The sequence below is a fragment of the Mesoplodon mirus genome, assembly GCF_964341445.2.
Source record: "Mesoplodon mirus genome assembly, chromosome: 16".
Taxonomy (NCBI): domain Eukaryota; kingdom Metazoa; phylum Chordata; class Mammalia; order Artiodactyla; family Ziphiidae; genus Mesoplodon; species Mesoplodon mirus.
Genome location: NC_138992.1, coordinates 72545116 through 72564071, shown reverse-complemented (window position 1 = coordinate 72564071; position 18956 = coordinate 72545116). Strand labels below are relative to the sequence as shown.

The following is an 18956-nucleotide window of genomic DNA, read 5'->3' as shown; positions in this document are numbered from 1 at the left end:
TTCGCTCTGTTGGTTTGGACAGGTGTGTGGTGACGTACGGCCACTGTTGTAGTGTCGTGTAGAGTATTTTCACTGCCCTCACAGTCCTCTGTGCTCCGTCCATCCCCCCTCCCTTTTTTCAGATTGGTGTCTTTTGCTTAGTGACGTGCATTTAAGGTTCCTGCGTGCCTGTTCACGGCCAGCTCATTTCTTTTCAGTGCTGAACAGTATTTTTTTCTTAGAGATCAGCCAGGAAGCAGTCCACTGGCCACTAGCTCCTTCTAGCTGATAGTTGGTGAAAGAATTTTCGTAATTCAGCATACTTTGAGTCTGTGGATATGTTTAAAATTATAAAGATTTTCATGCTGCATTTTATTTCAGTTTAGATTGTGACAGATTATGAAACAGTAAATATTAAAGAATGACTCAATAACAAGCATATCAGAACATTTACAGTCCAGAGAGTGAAGCACCTTCAGTGGTTTTGCAGACTTTCCTTATTTAATTAAGCTTCCATCTCTCCAAGCATCTTTGGGACTACTCGTAGCATTAATTTCAGTGCTAGGTTGATATGTAGGTCTAAACTTCATTACTTAATCGACATATTTCTGACTAAGTAAAAAATGATATTAGAGATGGATCTTACAACTTACTGCCAACCAATGCCATGTGTCTATTTTAGAAAGGCAGATGTATCTGTAAAGGAAAAAGGAGCTCCTTCAGTGGAACACTTAAAACGACACAGGCTGCGAAGGCAGCCCTGGGAGGAGTTCCTGGCGTGCTTGCGCATGAGTCGTACCGATAAGTGTACGCACTGGCAAAGTTTCTGCAAGTTTGACAGTTATAAATTACATTACTTTACCGTCATTTTTATGTCCGTGATACAGTATGTGTTTTGCATACTTTGTATTATTTATGTATTTAGTATAACATAACCCCTTCTCATACTTGCTAAAATGTAGATAAAGGTTATTTCAGTGGGATATGCTAAAATGGCAAAATAAATATAAGTAACTTAATAAATATTTAAATTTTTAGGTGTTTTTCTGATATATGACGTTTTATATAAATACGGTTAAGCTTTTTTCATATGTAAATAAGATACTTAGACTAATTAGCAAAAGAATAATGAAAACGTAATGTGTGTAACCTTCATTTTATAATGCATTTTGAAAATATTAATTTGCAGTAGCACTGTGAAATATTGATTATATGTAGAATGGTGCTAAGTCACATTTTATACGATAGTGTTAAATATTTATAACATGAAATACATTTTTGATTTGTGGATTTTCTTTGAAAAATATATTGCTGAAAGTGTTTGGAATTAAAATTTCTTGAATAAAACTAAAGTGTTTTTAGTTTCTTTTTGGAATTACTGGATTTAACTTATAAATTATATAAGAAGTTTAAGTATCTGTATAGCATTGGTGTTAGAATTTTCTTCTTTTCTTTTTCAGGCTCAAACTGCCTTTTCTGCAAACCCTGCCAATCCAGCAATTCTATCTGAAGCTTCTGCGCCCATCTCTCAAGATGGAAGTAGGTTTATATTTTGGGTTCATTCTCCTTGAACAGAGATACTTGTCAGGCCTTCTTTTGCTGAAATAGGGAATCCAAGATTTTTTTTTTTTTAACACATACAGCATGAAATGGTGGTTAAAGCTCTAGTAGTAAGAAGAAAAAAAATGTTCATTTCAAAAAATAACCCTTTAATCAGGAAAGTGAACTGTGAATATGAAGGTGTGTTTTATGACTTAATGAAAATTAAGTTAAATGGAATTCGCTGGCTGAACTGTCCTCTGTCTTTGCAGGGCTCGGGGGTTGGTAGAGTTGAAATTTCCAGCCACCTCCTTTTGAGGGAACTTCCCAAATCCTGGAATCTCTCCCCGGGTTTCATATCCTTCTTCCTGGTCCGTTTTCCTTCTAAGTTCATAGGGATTCAGGACAGAACTCTTAAATAACATGACTTAAGATACAAAAGGAGTGTTAAGTGGGTTTTTATGGCCTGTCATCTTACAACATTGTTTCTTTTAGAAAATTAATTTTAAGTCACAAAGCATGTCAAAAAGAGCTTTTGGAAATAGTACCTGACTTTTACTACTCAGTTAAATACTGTCAGTATTTAAATGTACTGTTTCCAAGATTTCATTGGTATGTGGTTAACATTCCTAAAATGATATGACACTAAATAAATTTACAAGGTTTCAGTTTGTTTTTTTGTAGTTCAGAAGGATCATTTCATAGCTGTGTTTCCTGGATGAATTTAAAAAGTAGCTGACTGGACAGTGTACATTTTGGTCAGTTGTTCTTAAGTGGAGAATCAGTGGTATGTTTACAAAATTCCTAATCAAATAGGTTTAAGAAAAAGAAAAGGCAAGGTAATTTGGAAAAATTATTTCTACTCGAGTATTGTGAAATCTGAGGTTTCAGTTCAAATGTCTTATTTTACTTTCATCTTTAACTTTTTCTGTATTTTCCATTTCTAATTGTCATTACAGAGAGTGGGATTTTCCAAATTGCTAATTTAAATCCATCTTAGATTTTATAAGTTAAATGTAATTTTTTAACACAAGTAAAAGTCCATAATAACAACAGTTTTTGAATATTCTACCAATGTTTTTTCTTTATTCATTTATTCGTTTATATTAGATCTCTATCCTAAATTGTATCCGGAGCTCTCTCAGTACATGGGCCTGAGTTTAAATGAAGAAGAAATACGTGCAAATATGGCCATGGTCCCTGGAGCACTAAGTCAGGGGGTATGTATAGTGTGATTTTGAATTACTTTACACATCGATATAAGCTAACTCGTCTTTGTGGTTAACTCACAAATTTATAACTTTCGCATTGACCTCTTCTCAGGAATTTTAGATTGCCTTCTGGATATCACTTTTTACATAGTCTACTTATGTGCTGTGACCGCTTTTCTAATTTATTAGGAGTGAAAGATTCAGATGCCTCTGACTGGTCCATTCTCCTTCATCTTCTGCATTTAGTCAGTTGAAGACCTAGTGATTCTGTTTCTGCTGTGTTTCTTCTATTCATGTAATCCATTCCAGTCCTGGTATAACCCTATTCAGGGTTTCTGTACTTGTAACCTAGATTATTACAGTAGTCTCTGACTTCTCTAGTAACTTCTTATATCAAACAGTGTTAGGCTGTGCTGGACTCATCATTCTGAAATATAGGTCTGTCATACCTTCTTTTTGCTCGTAATCATCTAACATTAGTCTAAAGTTCCTTGTAATTAGACACCAAATTCTTGGCTTAAATGTAGTGTATCTCGGTCTTTTGTTAAGGTTATTGCGATAAGACCATAGAACTTTATAGCACTTGTTATAATTATAGGTAAATGCTTAACTTCATGAAGATGGGTCCATGTCTGTGTTGTTGCCATGACCGCAGTGCTTAACACAGTATCTGGCTTTTATTTATTCACCAGATGTTTATTAGAAACTTACTTACATCAGTCAGGACAGTTGGGACAATAGAAACCACACTAGATTTTTCAACAGAGATAACTTAAGAAATCACAGACAGGTTGTAGAATTTAAAAAAGCAAAAGTGGAACACAGATGTAATTGCAGAAAGTAGCTGCTTCTCCTAGGGCTGGGGCGCTACACAGGGTGGAGGTTGGAATTACCAGAGCTGACGAGCATGGTGGAAGAGCCCCGTGACCTGGGCCTTGGAGGCGGGGACCCTGGCTGTGGGTACTGGTGCCTCTGAGGGGTTGTACCAGGGAGGCTGGTCCTGGGTGTGTCAATAAAATCTGGAGAATGGAATCAACTGCTGTCGGCAGCATTAAGGGCTAGGCCCAGGCAGTGCTGCCAGGGGGCAGGCAGGAGGAACAAGACACATGCCCTCTTCCGCGTGTGCTGGGGTGCTAACCAGAAACCCCCGGCAGAGGAGTATGTCATCTGCACGGTCAGGCCCCAGCCGCACCAGCTAGGGTGGGTTTGGAGCGGACAGTAGCTTATACCTGGTGCTGCCCGCTCCTGTGACCATTCAGTATATCCACACGCTTCCTTAGAGTTTCCCCTTAAAAGATGCAGTTCTTCCTAAGGTTGAGGTTCAGCAAATATTTTCTATTAAGGGAACCATGGTAAGTATTTTAGGCTTTGCTAGCCACATATGTCAGTACAGAGAACTCGAAGGCCTTCAGGCAGAAGTGAACTTGGCAGACCCGAGAGACAAGGCCTAGGAGATGGGCAGACAAGGCAGAGCGTGGTAGCAGATGGCGTTGGCGGGGTGGGCGTTGGAAGGGTAGTCAGGGCCAGGTGGTCTGCAGCCTTGTAGACCATGGTAAGGGATCGGTCGGGCTCTGAGTTGTGGGAGTGACATAATCGGATTTACTTAAAAAAGGTTTCTGCGCTTGCTGTGTGGCGAATGAACCGAGGGCAAGATGGAAGCAGGGAGACTATCTGGAAGGTTACCGTAGCTGCCCGTGGCAGGAGCAGGCAGGGGTCACGTGGTGGTGATCGTGCGGTCTCAGTAAGAACACTAGGCAAGTGCTTAACAGAACTTGCTGGAAAGAATGAAGATTGCTAAAGTAAAGCCACTCCAGAGCTGCTCCTTGTCTTGTCCTATATTCCAGCTAAACTAAATAATTCATTTGCTTCTTAAGTTTTTCTTTTTCTATCCTATTACCTCATTTTCCTCTTATAGCTGTAATCATTGACTTCTTGTAACTCTTAAAGTTATATTTTCTGGTATTGTGTTCTAATTTGTAGTATAGCTCTGTGTGTGTGTTACTCTGATAGACCATCAACTTTAGAATATGGTATCATAATTACCATGAATTCTGAACGAACAAATTTGCAGTCTGTGGTACGTGTGTAACTGAGGTTCCCTCTTTCCCTGTCATTGCTGCTCTGAGCATTGCAATTATTAGGTAGATCAGAGCTTTTTATGACAGATTCCAATTAAGAAGCCTTGATAGGGCTTCCCTGGTGGCGCAGTGGTTGAGAGTCCGCCTGCCGATGTAGGGGACACGGGTTCGTGCCCCGGTCCGGGAGGATCCCACATGCCGCGGAGCGGCTGGGCCCGTGAGCCATGGCCACTGGGCCTGCGCGTCCGGAGCCTGTGCTCCCCAACGGGGGAGGCCACAACAGTGAGAGGCCCGTGTACCGCAAAAAAAAAAAAAAAAGAAGCCTCGATAATAAATAAGCTCTTCCCTCACTGTCTCTGGTAGAGGAAAGGGTCCACTTAAAACAATAAACCGATTTTGGTCAAGAAAACTTGGAAAAAATGAGGAACTTGAAACAGTGGTACCTGACGGAGTCCCTAGTATAGCTATTCTAGGGCTGTTTGGTGTGTCTATACAGTTGGTTAATCCATAGATGTTTATCACTGGGGACGACAAATACCATTTGACTGTCTTGTGTGTCCGCACTCGTATAACGTGCACTTTTCATCCTCACAGTGGAGCTGGGAGCTAAGAAGTTTTCCCCTTTTATAGAAATTCTGAAAGCGTAAGTAGATTGTTGAAGATCAGGCCCTATAAAAGAACCCTCTGGAAAATGCTGAGCGAATTTCAAAAGCATGATATGGCCTTTATAACGTACAAAGATAATTTAAGTTGAAGACAAGCCAAAGTACGCATGAAATAAATGCCAGTGAATTCAAGGCAGCAGACAGAGAGAGTCCCTTGGAGACATATATGTGGGAATAAGTTACCTGAAGAATTAGTTTTAAAAAAAAAAGTCATTTTTGCAAAAAATCAAATTTTATCTGAAGGAAATAATTTTCAGATTATATTTTGGGAAACCACAACTGAATATATTCAAGTAAATGATTATTTTAGATATTTTCAGGGAGAATGTTTCTAAATATTGACAGGTTGTGTATGTTTCTGCCAGCAGGTGGTAGCAAGAGCTTCCAGTGTGAACTACATGGTGGCTCCTGTAACTGGTAATGATACTGGACTCCGCAGAGCAGAAATTAAGCAGGGGATTCGGGAGGTCATTTTGTGTAAGGATCAAGATGGAAAACTTGGGCTCAGGCTTAAATCCATAGATAATGTAAGTATTTTTTTTTTTACTATTTATTTGAATTTGTCTCAATAGTTACTAAGTGATCAACGTTAGAATAATTTAAAATGTAGATGCTTTAACTGGTTTTAATGGTGCTCCGTGATCGAGAATGTTTTAAATCTGACTTTCCACTTGGAGATGCCGCCCTGTTCTGAAGAGGCAGTTGGCACTTCCAGCTTTACCTTGAATGAAATTGTTTTTTCTTTTTTGAGTCCTTTTCTTGGAATAAAGTTGACTAGTCTGCATGTAAACACAACATAGTTTATACAGGTGGAATTCTGGCACTGAAATAGGGCAACACGTGTGGAAGTTAAGGGAAGACTGACCAGTGGGAATCAGTGGTCTTGTGATGTGTGTTTTTCAACTAAATGAAGATCATGTAACTTGTTGTAACGTGGTTTTACAGGTCTGTTATTTCCATCCTTCAGTTTGGGTTTAATGAGGCATTTTCTAGGCACCAGTGACTTTTAGAAGTACTTTGGAGTTACTTTTGCCTCTCACCTTACCAGATGGAACAAATGAAACCCAGTTACTCTGAGGAAACATTTAGGAATGTTGAGGATGTGCCGAGTCTTTACCCTGATTTGTGGGTTTATGCGTTATTTATTGGATTCCTTTTCAGTCTTCGGTCTTCTTAGCTCAGTGTGACCACCTTTGCACATAGAAGAGGATGGTGTGGCCCATGGCAGAAGGGGGCTGAGGGCATTGTGTTTGTCTTCGCACACTCGTGGCTTGTGCAGGACACATGAACTTGCTGCTCTGGGAAGCTCGGACTTCTCTGCTCTCCCTTCCTGTTCGGTGGATAGAGTACAATGCTGCCCTTTCCTCTGTCCTAAAGGACCACACTCTTCACAGCCCGTCCCCCACAGCAGTTATCCTTGCAGCCGGTTTGTCCACTTGGCCGAAGCTCGTTGGTCCAGCCACTTCGCTGGGTGCCGCCTAGTTTTCAGGCACTGCCCTAAAGTGTAAGACATGCGACATCACGTCTGACCCAGCTTAAGATGAGAGAAAGGATCTAGCCTTATAAAAGCTTCCTTTTCCTTTATGCTTACTTATTTATATTGTGCTCAACATCTGAGATTGAGAGTTTACATAAGTAAAAATATCCCTGTGGGTTTAGTTCTCAGTTAATTGTACAGTTTTCTGTATTTACTTCATAGTAGATTCCTTTAAGAACTGGAATGGTATCGAATGTGCCCACCTTTTTAGGCTGTTAAATCTAATTGTAGTGATTATGCATCATTTAGCAAGTGGGTAAAGGAATTCTTCAGCTCAAAAGGTAGAGTTCTGACCTTAGACTCTCATTTTTTAAACTGTAAGAGAAATCACATAACTTCTAACACTTCACTCCCTTTCCCCTAAATAATGATCAGGTGCTAATTACCTGTTTGGTATTCTATCAAACTCATAGAAGCTTACATTTATTATAGTAATCTGACTTTATTTTCCTTGGTCTTTTTATTCCAAGATGGAGGGGGGTGATGGAGGTTGGTTGGCTGGGTCATGATTTGAGGTAGAAATTACCATTGAGATCTCACTTTTTTACCTATTTCTTAGGGTACTGCCTTGATAAAATTTTTAGTTTTGTTCTTGGGGATAATGACACAATACTCATGTAAATTTTTTTTTAATAGGGTAGATTCCTAACCAGTTGGTTCCTAATTTTCCAGCATTTTTAAACATGCAGCAGTGGTAAATGACCAGTGATTTTCCTCTTCTCTAGGGTGTATTTGTTCAGCTAGTCCAGGCAAATTCTCCGTCCTCGCTGGTTGGTCTGCGATTCGGGGACCAGGTGCTCCAGATCAACGGGGAGAACTGTGCTGGCTGGAGCTCGGACCGGGCACACAAGGTGCTCAAGCAGGCTTTTGGAGAGAAGATTACCATGAGCATTCGTGACAGGTGAGCTGGCTAAACCGTTCACCGGGAAACTCAAGACTGGTTTTCCTTTTCTTGGGCTTTTAAGATTCTGTGAATATAATATTTTGTTGCAGAAAATGATCAAATGTTATTGATTAGCCTTATACTCTTGCAGTTGTGCAGTGCAGGTTGTTCTTTCATAGTTTGACTTTTTTAAAATAGCATTCTGGTTTAGCATACACTTTATTTCAGAGCTTACAGAAATTTGTCCTCTAAGAAGCACTTTCTGTTTCTCTAGAAAACAGAAAAGAAGGATAGAAAGGTAAGTAAGCAGCAGGCAGGCTTCTCAGCCTTGCTTTCCGGTTTTCTGCTCAGGGTAGACACGTGGTGCAGGGCCCCTGCAGAACTCCACAGGGTCTGCCGGTTCAGAAAACCCAATGTGGCCTTTTGGGTGGATGAGGCTCTAGTTGTGAGGTGGGAGGATGGAACGCTTTCTTTAGCTTGTTTATTTATAATGGAAACATTCAGCACATGTACTGCGGGCTTCCTTCCCGGCCACAGGGGCGTTGAGGGTGGACCCTGTATCACATTGTTAGCTTTGGGGGTTTTATTTGTCTTAGTTAAACTTGTTTTATCTACCTGTGTGTTTCCATTTCTCACACATGGTAGGTGTTGAGTAAACATTTTGTAGACGAATGCCACCTTTGCTTATATCTAAGGGAAATTTCAAAAAGTAACTTGGACTAACACGAAGACATGACTGTTGTGAAGTTTATAACGTGCAGTTCGTATTTTGTCGTGAAACCTGTGCAGTCACGTGGCAGAGTTGTAGAGTGGGCAGGTGCGGCTGGTGGGCGGCACGTGCAAGCACACGGCCCTCTTTCTGAACCGCCTTTTCTCCTAAGGGCCTGGGGAGCTTCCATCTTGCTGCTTCTGTGGTTCTTCTAAAACAGAGCAAAAATATCTTCTATAAAGTTTTCAAAATCAAGATGTGAGAAATATTTTAAAGGTTCTAAATAAAATAAGTATTTCCTAAGAAAAATTAAGCTCCAGGAAATATTAAGAAGTTAAAAAAGATAAAAATTCATTTTTAAGACTGATTTTTGTTCAAACCTGTCTTCATGTTACATTACAGTGAGTCCTGTAATGTCAAGGAAAGAGCATATTGATAAACTGCATGAAGCGTTAAGTCTTTGATGCTTATAAGAAGGAAATTGTAAGTTAGGCAAACCATAATGGAGAGAATTTCTTAGAAAGTCATCTTTTGCACTAAATCCGTGCCATACGTACTAAGTAGCTCTTACTGGAAACAGTGAGTTTATTGTGACAAAGTATCCAGTATGTCAGAGTGGAAATCCATGAAAATGCTTACTTTGGAATTAAAGTTTTAATTGAAGCCATTATGTTTACAGGCCCTTTGAACGGACAATTACCATGCATAAGGACAGTACTGGACACGTTGGCTTTGTCTTTAAAAATGGAAAAATCACATCCATAGTGAAAGATAGTTCTGCAGCTAGAAACGGTCTTCTCACGGAACACAACATCTGTGAGGTCAACGGACAGAATGTCATTGGACTGAAGGTCAGGAGCAGAACTTACGACTCATTCTACTGCAGTTTTATTTTAGCAGGCGTCTTTCATGTCTATTTCACTGGTGCTGTTATTGACCAAAATGTAGAACTTCCGTGGGGTCCTGGGCTCTGGCTGTGCTCTCAGGCTGGGGCTACCACCTGGAATTGTGGCTTTTGTAGCAGAGGGAGGGCTAGGCTAGATCTCTGAAGTCCCTCGACCTAGAACTGTGGAGACCTGAGAGCATTGAAGATTTTGAGGACACTCTGGATGAATGATTGCTTTTTTCAATCCAGGAGTTGTAGGAAATGCGTAGTAGTTTATGCTCAGATTAGTACTTCATTCTTATGGCTTATTCCCTCTACCTGTTCCTAAATAGAACTATTTTGAGGTCTAAAGGTTTTCATTAAGACCTGCTCGTTTCATTAACCTGGGTTAAGAATATACAGTTAGCCGAGGGGCTATGGTAATATTGTATATGGGGACAGTGATTAATTGTAAGTAATGAAAACAATGATTTGTTGACTGATATTTTCAACTCAGTTTACTTAACAGTTACCACTGATGAAATTGTGATTCTGTTTAATTAAAACTTGGTAAAGAAACTAGAAAAACTATAAATACCAAGGGTCAGGATTTTAGAGACATTAGCAAAACCTGAAAGGACATTATATATATATATTTTTTTTACCAAGAATAACTTACGTTTTATATGTATTTAATAAAGCCTCAGTAGAACTAATTTTCATTGTGTTTTCAACAGGACTCTCAAATCGCAGACATACTGTCAACAGCTGGGAATGTAGTTACTATTACAATCATGCCTGCTTTTATATTTGAACATATTATTAAACGGTAAGTAGACAAATTCTTCAACCTGATGCTATGTTCATGTGACTTCATAGAAGCACTGTGCTTCTCAAACCTTTGGGTTTTTTTTACCTAAGAGATGACATTGGCATTATCTAGAAATTTGAAGTAAATTATTTAAATCAGAGGAGTTGGTTGGTAAGGATGACCCCTCACAAATTCCCAAGTATGGGATAAAATCCACTTCCTAAATTTTGATGTTTCCTAGTAGAAAAAGGTACACAGCAGAGGTGGGCAGGCTCTCGTCTCAGTTTTCAGTGAAATCGTAGATTGTGGTCTGCCTGCAGCTCCTCCACACCTACTTGTGGTTCACGAAGAATTCTTGCATGTGGGGTGCTGGAGGAACAGTCCTTTTTTTTTTTTTTTTTTTGGCTGCGTTGGGTCTTCGTTGCTGCGTGCGGCCTTTCTCTAGTTGCGGTGAGCGGGGGCTACTCTTCGTTGCTGTGTGCGGGCTTCTTGTTGCGGTGGCTTCTCTTGTTGCGGAGCATGGGCTCTAGGCACGCAGGCTTCAGTAGTTGTGGCTCGGGGGCTCAAGAGCACAGGCTCAGTAATTGTGGCTCATGGGCTCAGTAGTTGTGGCACACGGCCTTAGTTGCTCCGTGGCATGTGGAATCTTCCCAGACCAGGGCTCAAACCCGTGTCCCTGCACTGGCAGGCGGATTCTTAACCCCTGTGCCACCAGGGAAGCCCTGGGGGAACAGTCTTGATTCCCAGAAGCATCTCAGGAGGCGGCAGAGCGTGTGGGGTGTGCTGTCCGTCCTCAGGAACGGGGACTGGAAAGCTGAGGAGGGAGAACAGGAAGGGGGCGGCGGCCAGGGCTGTCTGCCCAGCAGCGTTTACACTCTGGCTTGGCTAAGCCAGTGTAGAATTCTTCTGTCAGAATCTACCTTGCATGTGGAAATAGAATTTAAGATATTAAAAACATACCACCTGTAAATGGTTTGTTTCAGCTTCTGGGTAGAATGCAGCTAGCCGCTCTTGGGGTCTTCACGGGGAGAGTTGTCAGGACTGATCCTGCAAGAGCTCACTTTTCTTAAATGTAATAGCTCCCACCCACTTGCTGCCAACAATAGTGGCATTGTCGTTTTCTGTCTGTCTTCTTAACTATCCAGCCTTACTATACAAAGATACAAGGACTTTTCTGTATCTTATCTAACTTTACTAGCCAGGATGCAGATAGCTTTTCACACTGGGTATTTTGCAAACAACTAGGTTACCTGAGACCCTTAGATCTGAACTCATTGAGGAAAACAAAAGCCCCCCCCCCCCCGCATTCCAACTTGATGTTGACAGTGCTAGTGTGGATTGGAGTTTTCTGGGAACCCAAACCTCAGTATTTAATAAAAGTGACTCTCTTGTAGGATGGCACCAAGCATTATGAAAAGCTTGATGGATCACACCATTCCTGAGGTTTAGAAGTCACGGCACAGTGGAAACTTCACTGAAGTCCCCCCGTTTACGTCTCTGGCAACTTACCTTATGTTATGCACACGAAGCTTTCTAGGAGCCAGCAAGCATATGCTGCATGAGGACCTTCCCGTCTCACAGTAGGGCTGGGAATCTTACTGTTGGATCTGATATCTTGTTCAGACTTCAAGATAGTTGTAGCCTTATCCTGATTTTACAGTTGAAAGACTTACTTTCATAGACTAGTGTCTTTACTGGAATCCAGATGCTTTTACAACCCGTGTCATTAGGATGACTGATGCTTTGCTGGAACCTGGGTATCAGGTAGCTGTTCATATCACTTTAGTTCTATGGTATATGTGCATTTTTACTGTTACCATAGTGCATTTAGAATGATTTTTTTCTTTCAGTTCTGTTTGTATAAAACACCAATTAAGTAACACTGGTTTCATTCCATGTAAGCATTATACAGTGTGTGTAGGCTGCAAGAGAATTGACTGTCATTACGTTTTAACTACCTTTACTTAATATGCTTGGACTGTCACCTTAACAAACAACGTGAAGCATCTAGACTAAAGCCAAACTAGTGCTGCCTTTCAAAACCCCAACGCAGTTCTGTTAAACTGAAATGGACGCCAGCCCAGAGCACAGCTGCTTCGTTGCATTTGAGATTTTCTAGTCCTCGTGCAATGGAAACGTTTCCTCTGGAAGTTACTGGTATCACTTTCTGAGACATGAGTCACATACATAATGTAAAAATTCTTGTACTAAATAGGATCAACTTTGTTCTTTCACGTGTAGATTAAGCGGGATAATACCTGGTTTGGCACTTACATGTAACCTAGCTGCTCTGGGATGTCTTACAATGCTGGCCTGGGAATTTGTTCCATTTCCTGACCCCTCCCTGCAAACAGAATGACAGTGACACTTCATCCTGATTTGTTTTCCCTTCTCTTTGGTTTATGCCTATTCTATTTTAATTGAAGATGTATAAATAAACTTAGATTTAGTCCGTCTGTTATTTGCATCATTGGAAACACTAGGCCTGGGGGAGAGTCATCTCCCAGAGCGGCCGCCACCCGGGAGCCTGAGGAACGCCCCTCTGTACTGAGAGGGCCTGAGTGTTGGGAGAAGGGCCCCCAGCCGGGAAGCCCAGCCACACTTACAGCTGAGCAGCGGGACCGCACCGAGCCTATTGATTCTCCCTGGAGGCACCCAGGCCGAGTCACAGTTAACATTCACGATCCACCAGGGTTTTTAAACAGTGTAGAAATCTTACGTCGCATACTTTCTGTCGTTCGGAGGTGGTCAGTGCGACTGCTTCCCAGCTTACCTCGTGCGAAATTCAGAGAAGCCAAGCACGGCACGTCTCTCAGTTTGATTCTCTACCTCGTTATCTGGACCGGTCTGAAGATAGTTACAAAAGTACAGGATGATGTTCACGATACTCAGTATGGTTTTCTAGAAGGATCAGTACTTAAAGTACCCAGTACTTTGTTAATAAATCATTTAAATGAGAAAATGAAAACTGCTTTCATTACAGAAAAATATTTTTAATGTCATAGAAAAGCATTAATAGCTATAATGAAATAAACTGTTCCCATACACAGTAAACTGTTATAAGAACTGCTGATCCTTCCCCAGGTTCTTAGAATCTGGGGCCAGTCGGTTATAGAAAAACCACTCCGTGGAAGCACACATCCCAAAACCCAGTGGGCAGCAACTGTGTCGATTAGGAAGACATAACAGAGTGACTGGGCAGCAGAGAATACTCACATTTTCTTGGAAAGTCCTTAAATTGTTCAGTGCTTTGGGAATTCCCCAGCTGGTTTAGTATCTCTCAGCTACGCTCTTTGCCACCCAAACTTGTCTTCTGACTGTCGTCGTCCTGGGATGCCCACCTGCCTTACAAACGTTAAGTTTTTCTCCCCAGTGCTGCCACATCTGCATCTGCCTTAGAGGATGACAACTAATGGCTTTCAGTGAAGTCACCATGATTTATAAAGTTTAAAACCACAGATTTCTCATGTGGTAAGACTTCTAATTACTATAATTGCACATTCACCAGTTCACTTAAAAGTTTGGTTTAAAAATGCATTACATAGAGTTCAATAATATTCGAGGAAAAGGCACTCAATACTGCAATTTCCAGAACATAATTTGTCTGTCTTCCCCTCCCGTGATGACACTGCTACACTGTTCGTTCATCCACATACACGTTACGGCACCTGCGAAAAGAGACGTGTGGTTAGGGGGTGAGCTGGCCAGGAGCTACCACGTGGTCTTGTCCTATAATACAATCTGCATGAACCCAGAATAACTACTCAGTACAAGGAACTTCGGAGGAATAAGAAACTATTTGAATGTAAAGCTAAAGCAACTGGGAATTGCAGAACAGAATACAAATATTATATACACCTGTGACAAAAGTCAGGCAGCAGATGAGAAGTAGGGAATTGGTGTGAGTTTGCCGGTTTACTTCCATTTCTATCAGGAGTCAAAGTGTTATTTAAAGCTTGTGAGCTGGGGAAGAAAGGCATAGACAAGTCACTTTAATGTATAATGTAACGAAGTAATAACCGCACACAACAGTGACAGAGGGAAGAGAGTAAGGTGGGCAGTCAGTAGATACTTAGAACCGTAGCCATTACAAGAATTAACCATAAATCCTCCAAGGGCTCTAGAGGAGAGGAAGATGTGCAAATGTAAGCAGAGTGAAAACCCGACGGGCAGGACGATGACGCACACAGCAGCGCGTCCTTCAATAACACGAGACACCTCCAGAAACCCAGCTGCAGAGTCTTCCCAGGAGGAGGCCCGGGAAGGGGGGGGTCGTGGGAGGAAGACTTCATTTCCACTGTAATTCATTACTTTTGTACTGTTTCCATTACTTTTGTATTGTTCCTTTCTACCCTGTGCATGTATTAAATGCACATGCAGCTTTTACTTGGCTTTTAATTCTCCACGTGGAAGTTAAAAACTTCCATTCTGGAGTCTAATGTCTCTCAACCCAAGAGATGCAGATGGCCTGGCCAGCCAGGCTCTGGAGGGGAACGTCCACAGCACAGAGGGGACACGGGGAGTTTTCTGCTCGAGAAGGGCACATCCGCTGGTGGGAAAAGCAGGTTTGGTGGAGCCAGGTCAGCGGCAGACAGCTTACCTGTGTGGCCCTGGATTCTCTCCCTGATCTTCCCCCCGAGAAGGTCCCAGACAAGCAGCTCACCGGACTGACTCCCGGATAAAACAGAATTTCCGTCCCAGAGAAAGCACCTGCAAGAAGGATTCAGAAATCATCGTTGGTCGTGAAGGAAAGGCAGAGCAGGCCCTGCGCCGTGATCGTGAGCCTGTCCGTAAATGTCTGCACCCCGAGTAACTCGAGAAAGTGCACCTCTGGGGCTCGTCCGAAGTCACAGAAGAGATGAGCATTCCTGTCTGCACATCGACGACATTTAGACAGCCGTCTTCTCCTGCGCTGAGGACGTGGCGACTGTCTGTAACACAAGGCGGAACGTGGATACGGGTTACAGCTTCACAAGTGTGGTTTAGATTAATCTGAGATTTTACTTCTGAATCCAGGGGCCAAATGTTCACTTGAGCTGCAGCTACTTGTTGTATTTAACCAATGATGACTAGCCTCTCCCTGAAACGCTTCTGTTCTTAAGACACTGGGCTGGTGACCCTTTGGTGTGAATTCATTTACACCTTATAAATTAATTTCTCCAGTGAGGTGAGGAATTAAGAACAGTACCTGATACTGCTTTTCTAATAGATACAAATACCACATAGACCGTATTTTACCACGAAGCAGCCTTACCCGTAGGCAAAACCTCTTTTATCAGCAAACAGTGCTTTTCTTTTTATATTCTTATATATTTCAAAATAATAATTCCAGTTCCCCTGGTGTTACCTGTATTAAAAAGGCTAATACTACCTGGGCTGAAAGCAGTATCACATACAGTCCCTGAGTGACATGGAATCTGGTGCAATACGGTGGCTGCAATAAGGTCCCAAATAGTCACGGTGCCTTCCTTGGTGCCTGAAACCAACAGTGTGCTTGCGGCGCTTAAACTGATCGTATCGACCTAGAGAAGAAAACGGACGGTACCTCCATTTAGAGTCATGGCCGTAGAGCTGCGTTTCCCCGGCCCACTCTGAACACCACCTACTGAATGGTAATTCATTTAAAAGTGAAATTCTTCATATGTCAGTGAATACAATGAAGTGTTGCTGGGGTAAATGTAACACCGCTTTAAAAAGAGCCTAAAATTGACAGTCTCAGAATGATAACTCCATGAGTAATAACCGGTGGCAGGGTGCAAGACTGCCTGAAGCACAGCGGCTCCACGATCATCTGGGGAGGTGGGGACCTCTCCGGGTCATACTCGCATGCCCTTCTTGAACTACACAGTAAATAATATGTCTCAACCCCAGTCTGCTGACCGTGCAGATCAGGCACCAGTTCACAACCTCAGAGGAAAGGCAGTACTGCAGGCCATGGTATGTGGCCATGACCTCGTGAAGACAGAGTGGGTGAAGAGGACGCGGTGCCAGCCTTGTGCGCCCACTGCATGCACCATGCAGACAGGTTGGTGTCCTCACCCTAGACAGAGGGCCCCCTTCTCCACCCTTGGTGTCAGAAAACACATCTAGTTGCCCCAGTAGTGTGAGAATACCCCGGTATTCAACGTCGTGCTCAGACACTGGCCTTTTGGAAGTCTAGCTGGATGGTAGCTAATTCTCAAAGAAACAGCAAACTGGAGGAAAAAAGACAAAGAAGACTTGGAAGCCCAAAGAGTCAGCTCCAAGAAAAGAGCTGAGAGTTCGCCTGTGCTCTCCCCTCTGATGAGCAGAATAAGCAAAGCAAAAGATCATAAACACACAAGTGAAGCCAAGAACCTCCACCACCCTGGACGGTTCAGCCGGGCTCCCGTGTGGCTCTGTTGCCGGTACTCACACTGACGTCGTGCTCCAGCTCGGCCAGCAGGTCAAACTGGTGTCTCCTGGAGCCTGGCGTCTCTGCAGGAACCCCGGACCACACCTAGGACGGGACCCATAGCAGAAGGTAGTTGCAGACACTATAAAAGCATTTCTAACACGTGCAGGAAAAACTCTCCTGACTGACCAACTCCCCAGCTGCCAACAAAATGAAATGCTGTGAGGCTCGGTCCCTCTGCCACCTGCCTGAGCTTTTATTCCCACCACCACGTGCTTCCCGAGAGTCTGCTGTACCCGTGTATGCTTCCGTCTCTTGCACTTGCTGCTGTGACTTAAGGATTGTGTGAACTAAAGAAATCAGAGTGCGGAAGTGTTGTGTCTTAAGGTTTTGAGAAAACTCAAAAAGGCAAGTCACCAAAAAAATTAACTGAAATCACACGTAGGCAAGAAAACTTAACCTACAAGAATGCCCCCCCTCAGGGGTGGGGGCACAGAGATGATGAAAACCTCTTGAAGGAATTCTAATGGTTTTAGGTTCTTGCTTTCTGTTTATATAAATGCAAATTGGAAACCAAAGAGGATGAATACTGCTGTGGTTTATGCAATAAAGTTGTGCAGAATTCCGAAGAAAAGGCCAAGTATGGTCCTACGTCAATAATGGTGAAGGAATGTGTGTTTCTGTGTTCTGACTTTAAATACAATGTCTTGCCTTTCAGTGATTCTCCACTTTAACTTGATATTCACTGATCAACTGCTAGTTCCGTAGCTGCTGCGTGAGGTAAGAGGGGCTGCTGTATGTTTCCCTCTAAGTCTGCTGTCTAATGAGCCACCCAACCCCCAGTGGAACACACAAGACAAACTCAGGAAAACGTCCTTATATTAAGACGTGCACACACTAAACACAGGCAGTAACCTTCCACATCCTTATACATCATTCACACTTTGTGAAAAAGTGACTGAACAGCAGGGAGCTGAATGGCTTATGATATTTGTATTATCCAAACATTTTAATTTAGAAATTGTATATAGACCTTCACGGTAGAGTCCCATGACGCAGAATACAGCCTGTTGTCACGCCAACAGATCTTACTAACAGCATCATCATGTCCCATTAATGTGTCTTGGCGTCTTCCAAATGCAATGGAATAAAAATAGCTAACATAAAAGATAATGAGAACTATTAAGACAGCATTCCAGCTTCATGTTAAGACTCTTAAAATACATTTTCAAGAAACTTTAGATCATTTAATGCTATACTTATTAAGGCCCACTGGAATTACAGATTACTTGTTCTCATGTTATTAAACCAAATACTCAAAATATGAATTTAAAACTAGAAATTTCCAGGTCTGGCTCATCTGTGTTTTCACCTCAATTTAAAAGCTTAGAGGAAAATAAGAGTCCGGCTGGAGAAATTACTAGACTCAGATAATCGCGTCCAAATCCAACTGTCCTCATCGGCTCCCTTTGAAAACAACGGGAGACCCGCCCTCTCCTGCTTCACATCCACACAGGGAGCTGCGCTGCGTGTGGGGTCGCGAGGGGGCCCGCACAGATACATACACGTTGTTATCCCACGAAGAGCTTACGACGGTGGCATCTCCTGGTAAAAGTAAACACGATGATAAAGCCTGAAATACAAATGATCCACCATTAATAATTTACAAAACTTAGTGAATCCTTAACGGGGTAAAGCTATCTTACAAGTTCCCCCAAAATTAATGCTCAAATTCCGTTTATGTTGGCCTTCCTCATATTCATGAAGTGTCTTTTCATCTGGCTAATTCCAGATGCCTAGTTTCTTCCCAAATGTAGGAAAGTTAAAGGGTGTCGAGTGCATGAGGACCTAGCCTGACGGTCCTCACTGCCCTGGGCTGAGGGACCCCTACTTACATCAGAGCGAGTCGGGAGGGGTGCAGGTGGGGACTGTCCTCAAGAATCCAAACACCGGCTCTGGGTTACAGACTCAGGTGGGGAAGGAAAGCTTCCAAAAGTCCTTAGGGAATTTCAAAATCTTTCGGATGCTTTGCATTAACAATAAAATGTATTTTTTCAGAAGAACTGATTTTCTAGTATTAGGTATCCTATCAACTCAGAAATGCATTAAGTTATATAAGCAGCACACAGACATTTAGTCTGACAGTTCCAAAAAAGGCAAGATTTACTAAGGAGAATTCTACTTTTTAGGTTACAAATAAAACCACAATAACATGAGAAAGAGGCAACTTGAAAAAATTTCTAGTTTAGAAGGAATCTAAGGCATTTGGAACAGAAATAAACCCGACTGTTTGGGAAGAAACAAAG

General features: G+C 42.2%; 2 protein-coding genes across 8 annotated transcripts in view; one reads left to right on the top strand and one right to left on the bottom strand.

Moving 5' to 3' along the window:
• Nucleotides 1–12234, top strand: part of SDCBP (syndecan binding protein) — a 31430-nt gene extending 19196 nt beyond the window's left edge. For 2 of the 4 annotated variants that reach the window (XM_082601346.1, XM_082601348.1), the window contains exons 3-9: nt 1440–1518; nt 2629–2738; nt 5841–5999; nt 7735–7910; nt 9281–9452; nt 10204–10295; nt 11672–12234. In XM_082601346.1, coding sequence (XP_082457472.1) covers nt 1440–1518; nt 2629–2738; nt 5841–5999; nt 7735–7910; nt 9281–9452; nt 10204–10295; nt 11672–11726 — 843 coding nt within the window. In that variant the 3' untranslated portion in view covers nt 11727–12234. Of the gene's footprint in view, nt 1–1439; nt 1519–2628; nt 2739–5837; nt 6000–7734; nt 7911–9280; nt 9453–10203; nt 10296–11671 lie in introns of all 4 variants that reach the window. The other 2 variants (XM_082601345.1, XM_082601347.1) reach the window with 1 other exon arrangement.
• Nucleotides 12235–12256: 22 nt separating this feature from the next.
• NSMAF (neutral sphingomyelinase activation associated factor) overlaps nt 12257–18956 on the bottom strand; it is a 62184-nt gene continuing 55484 nt past the window's right edge. For all 4 annotated transcript variants that reach the window (XM_082601343.1, XM_082601344.1, XM_082601342.1 and 1 more), the window contains 7 exons: nt 18216–18283; nt 17684–17807; nt 16672–16755; nt 15649–15799; nt 15106–15208; nt 14878–14987; nt 12257–13945 (listed from right to left, as the gene is read on the bottom strand). In XM_082601343.1, the coding sequence (XP_082457469.1) occupies nt 13851–13945; nt 14878–14987; nt 15106–15208; nt 15649–15799; nt 16672–16755; nt 17684–17807; nt 18216–18283 (735 nt within the window). In that variant the 3' untranslated portion in view covers nt 12257–13850. The remainder of the gene's footprint in view (nt 13946–14877; nt 14988–15105; nt 15209–15648; nt 15800–16671; nt 16756–17683; nt 17808–18215; nt 18284–18956) is intronic.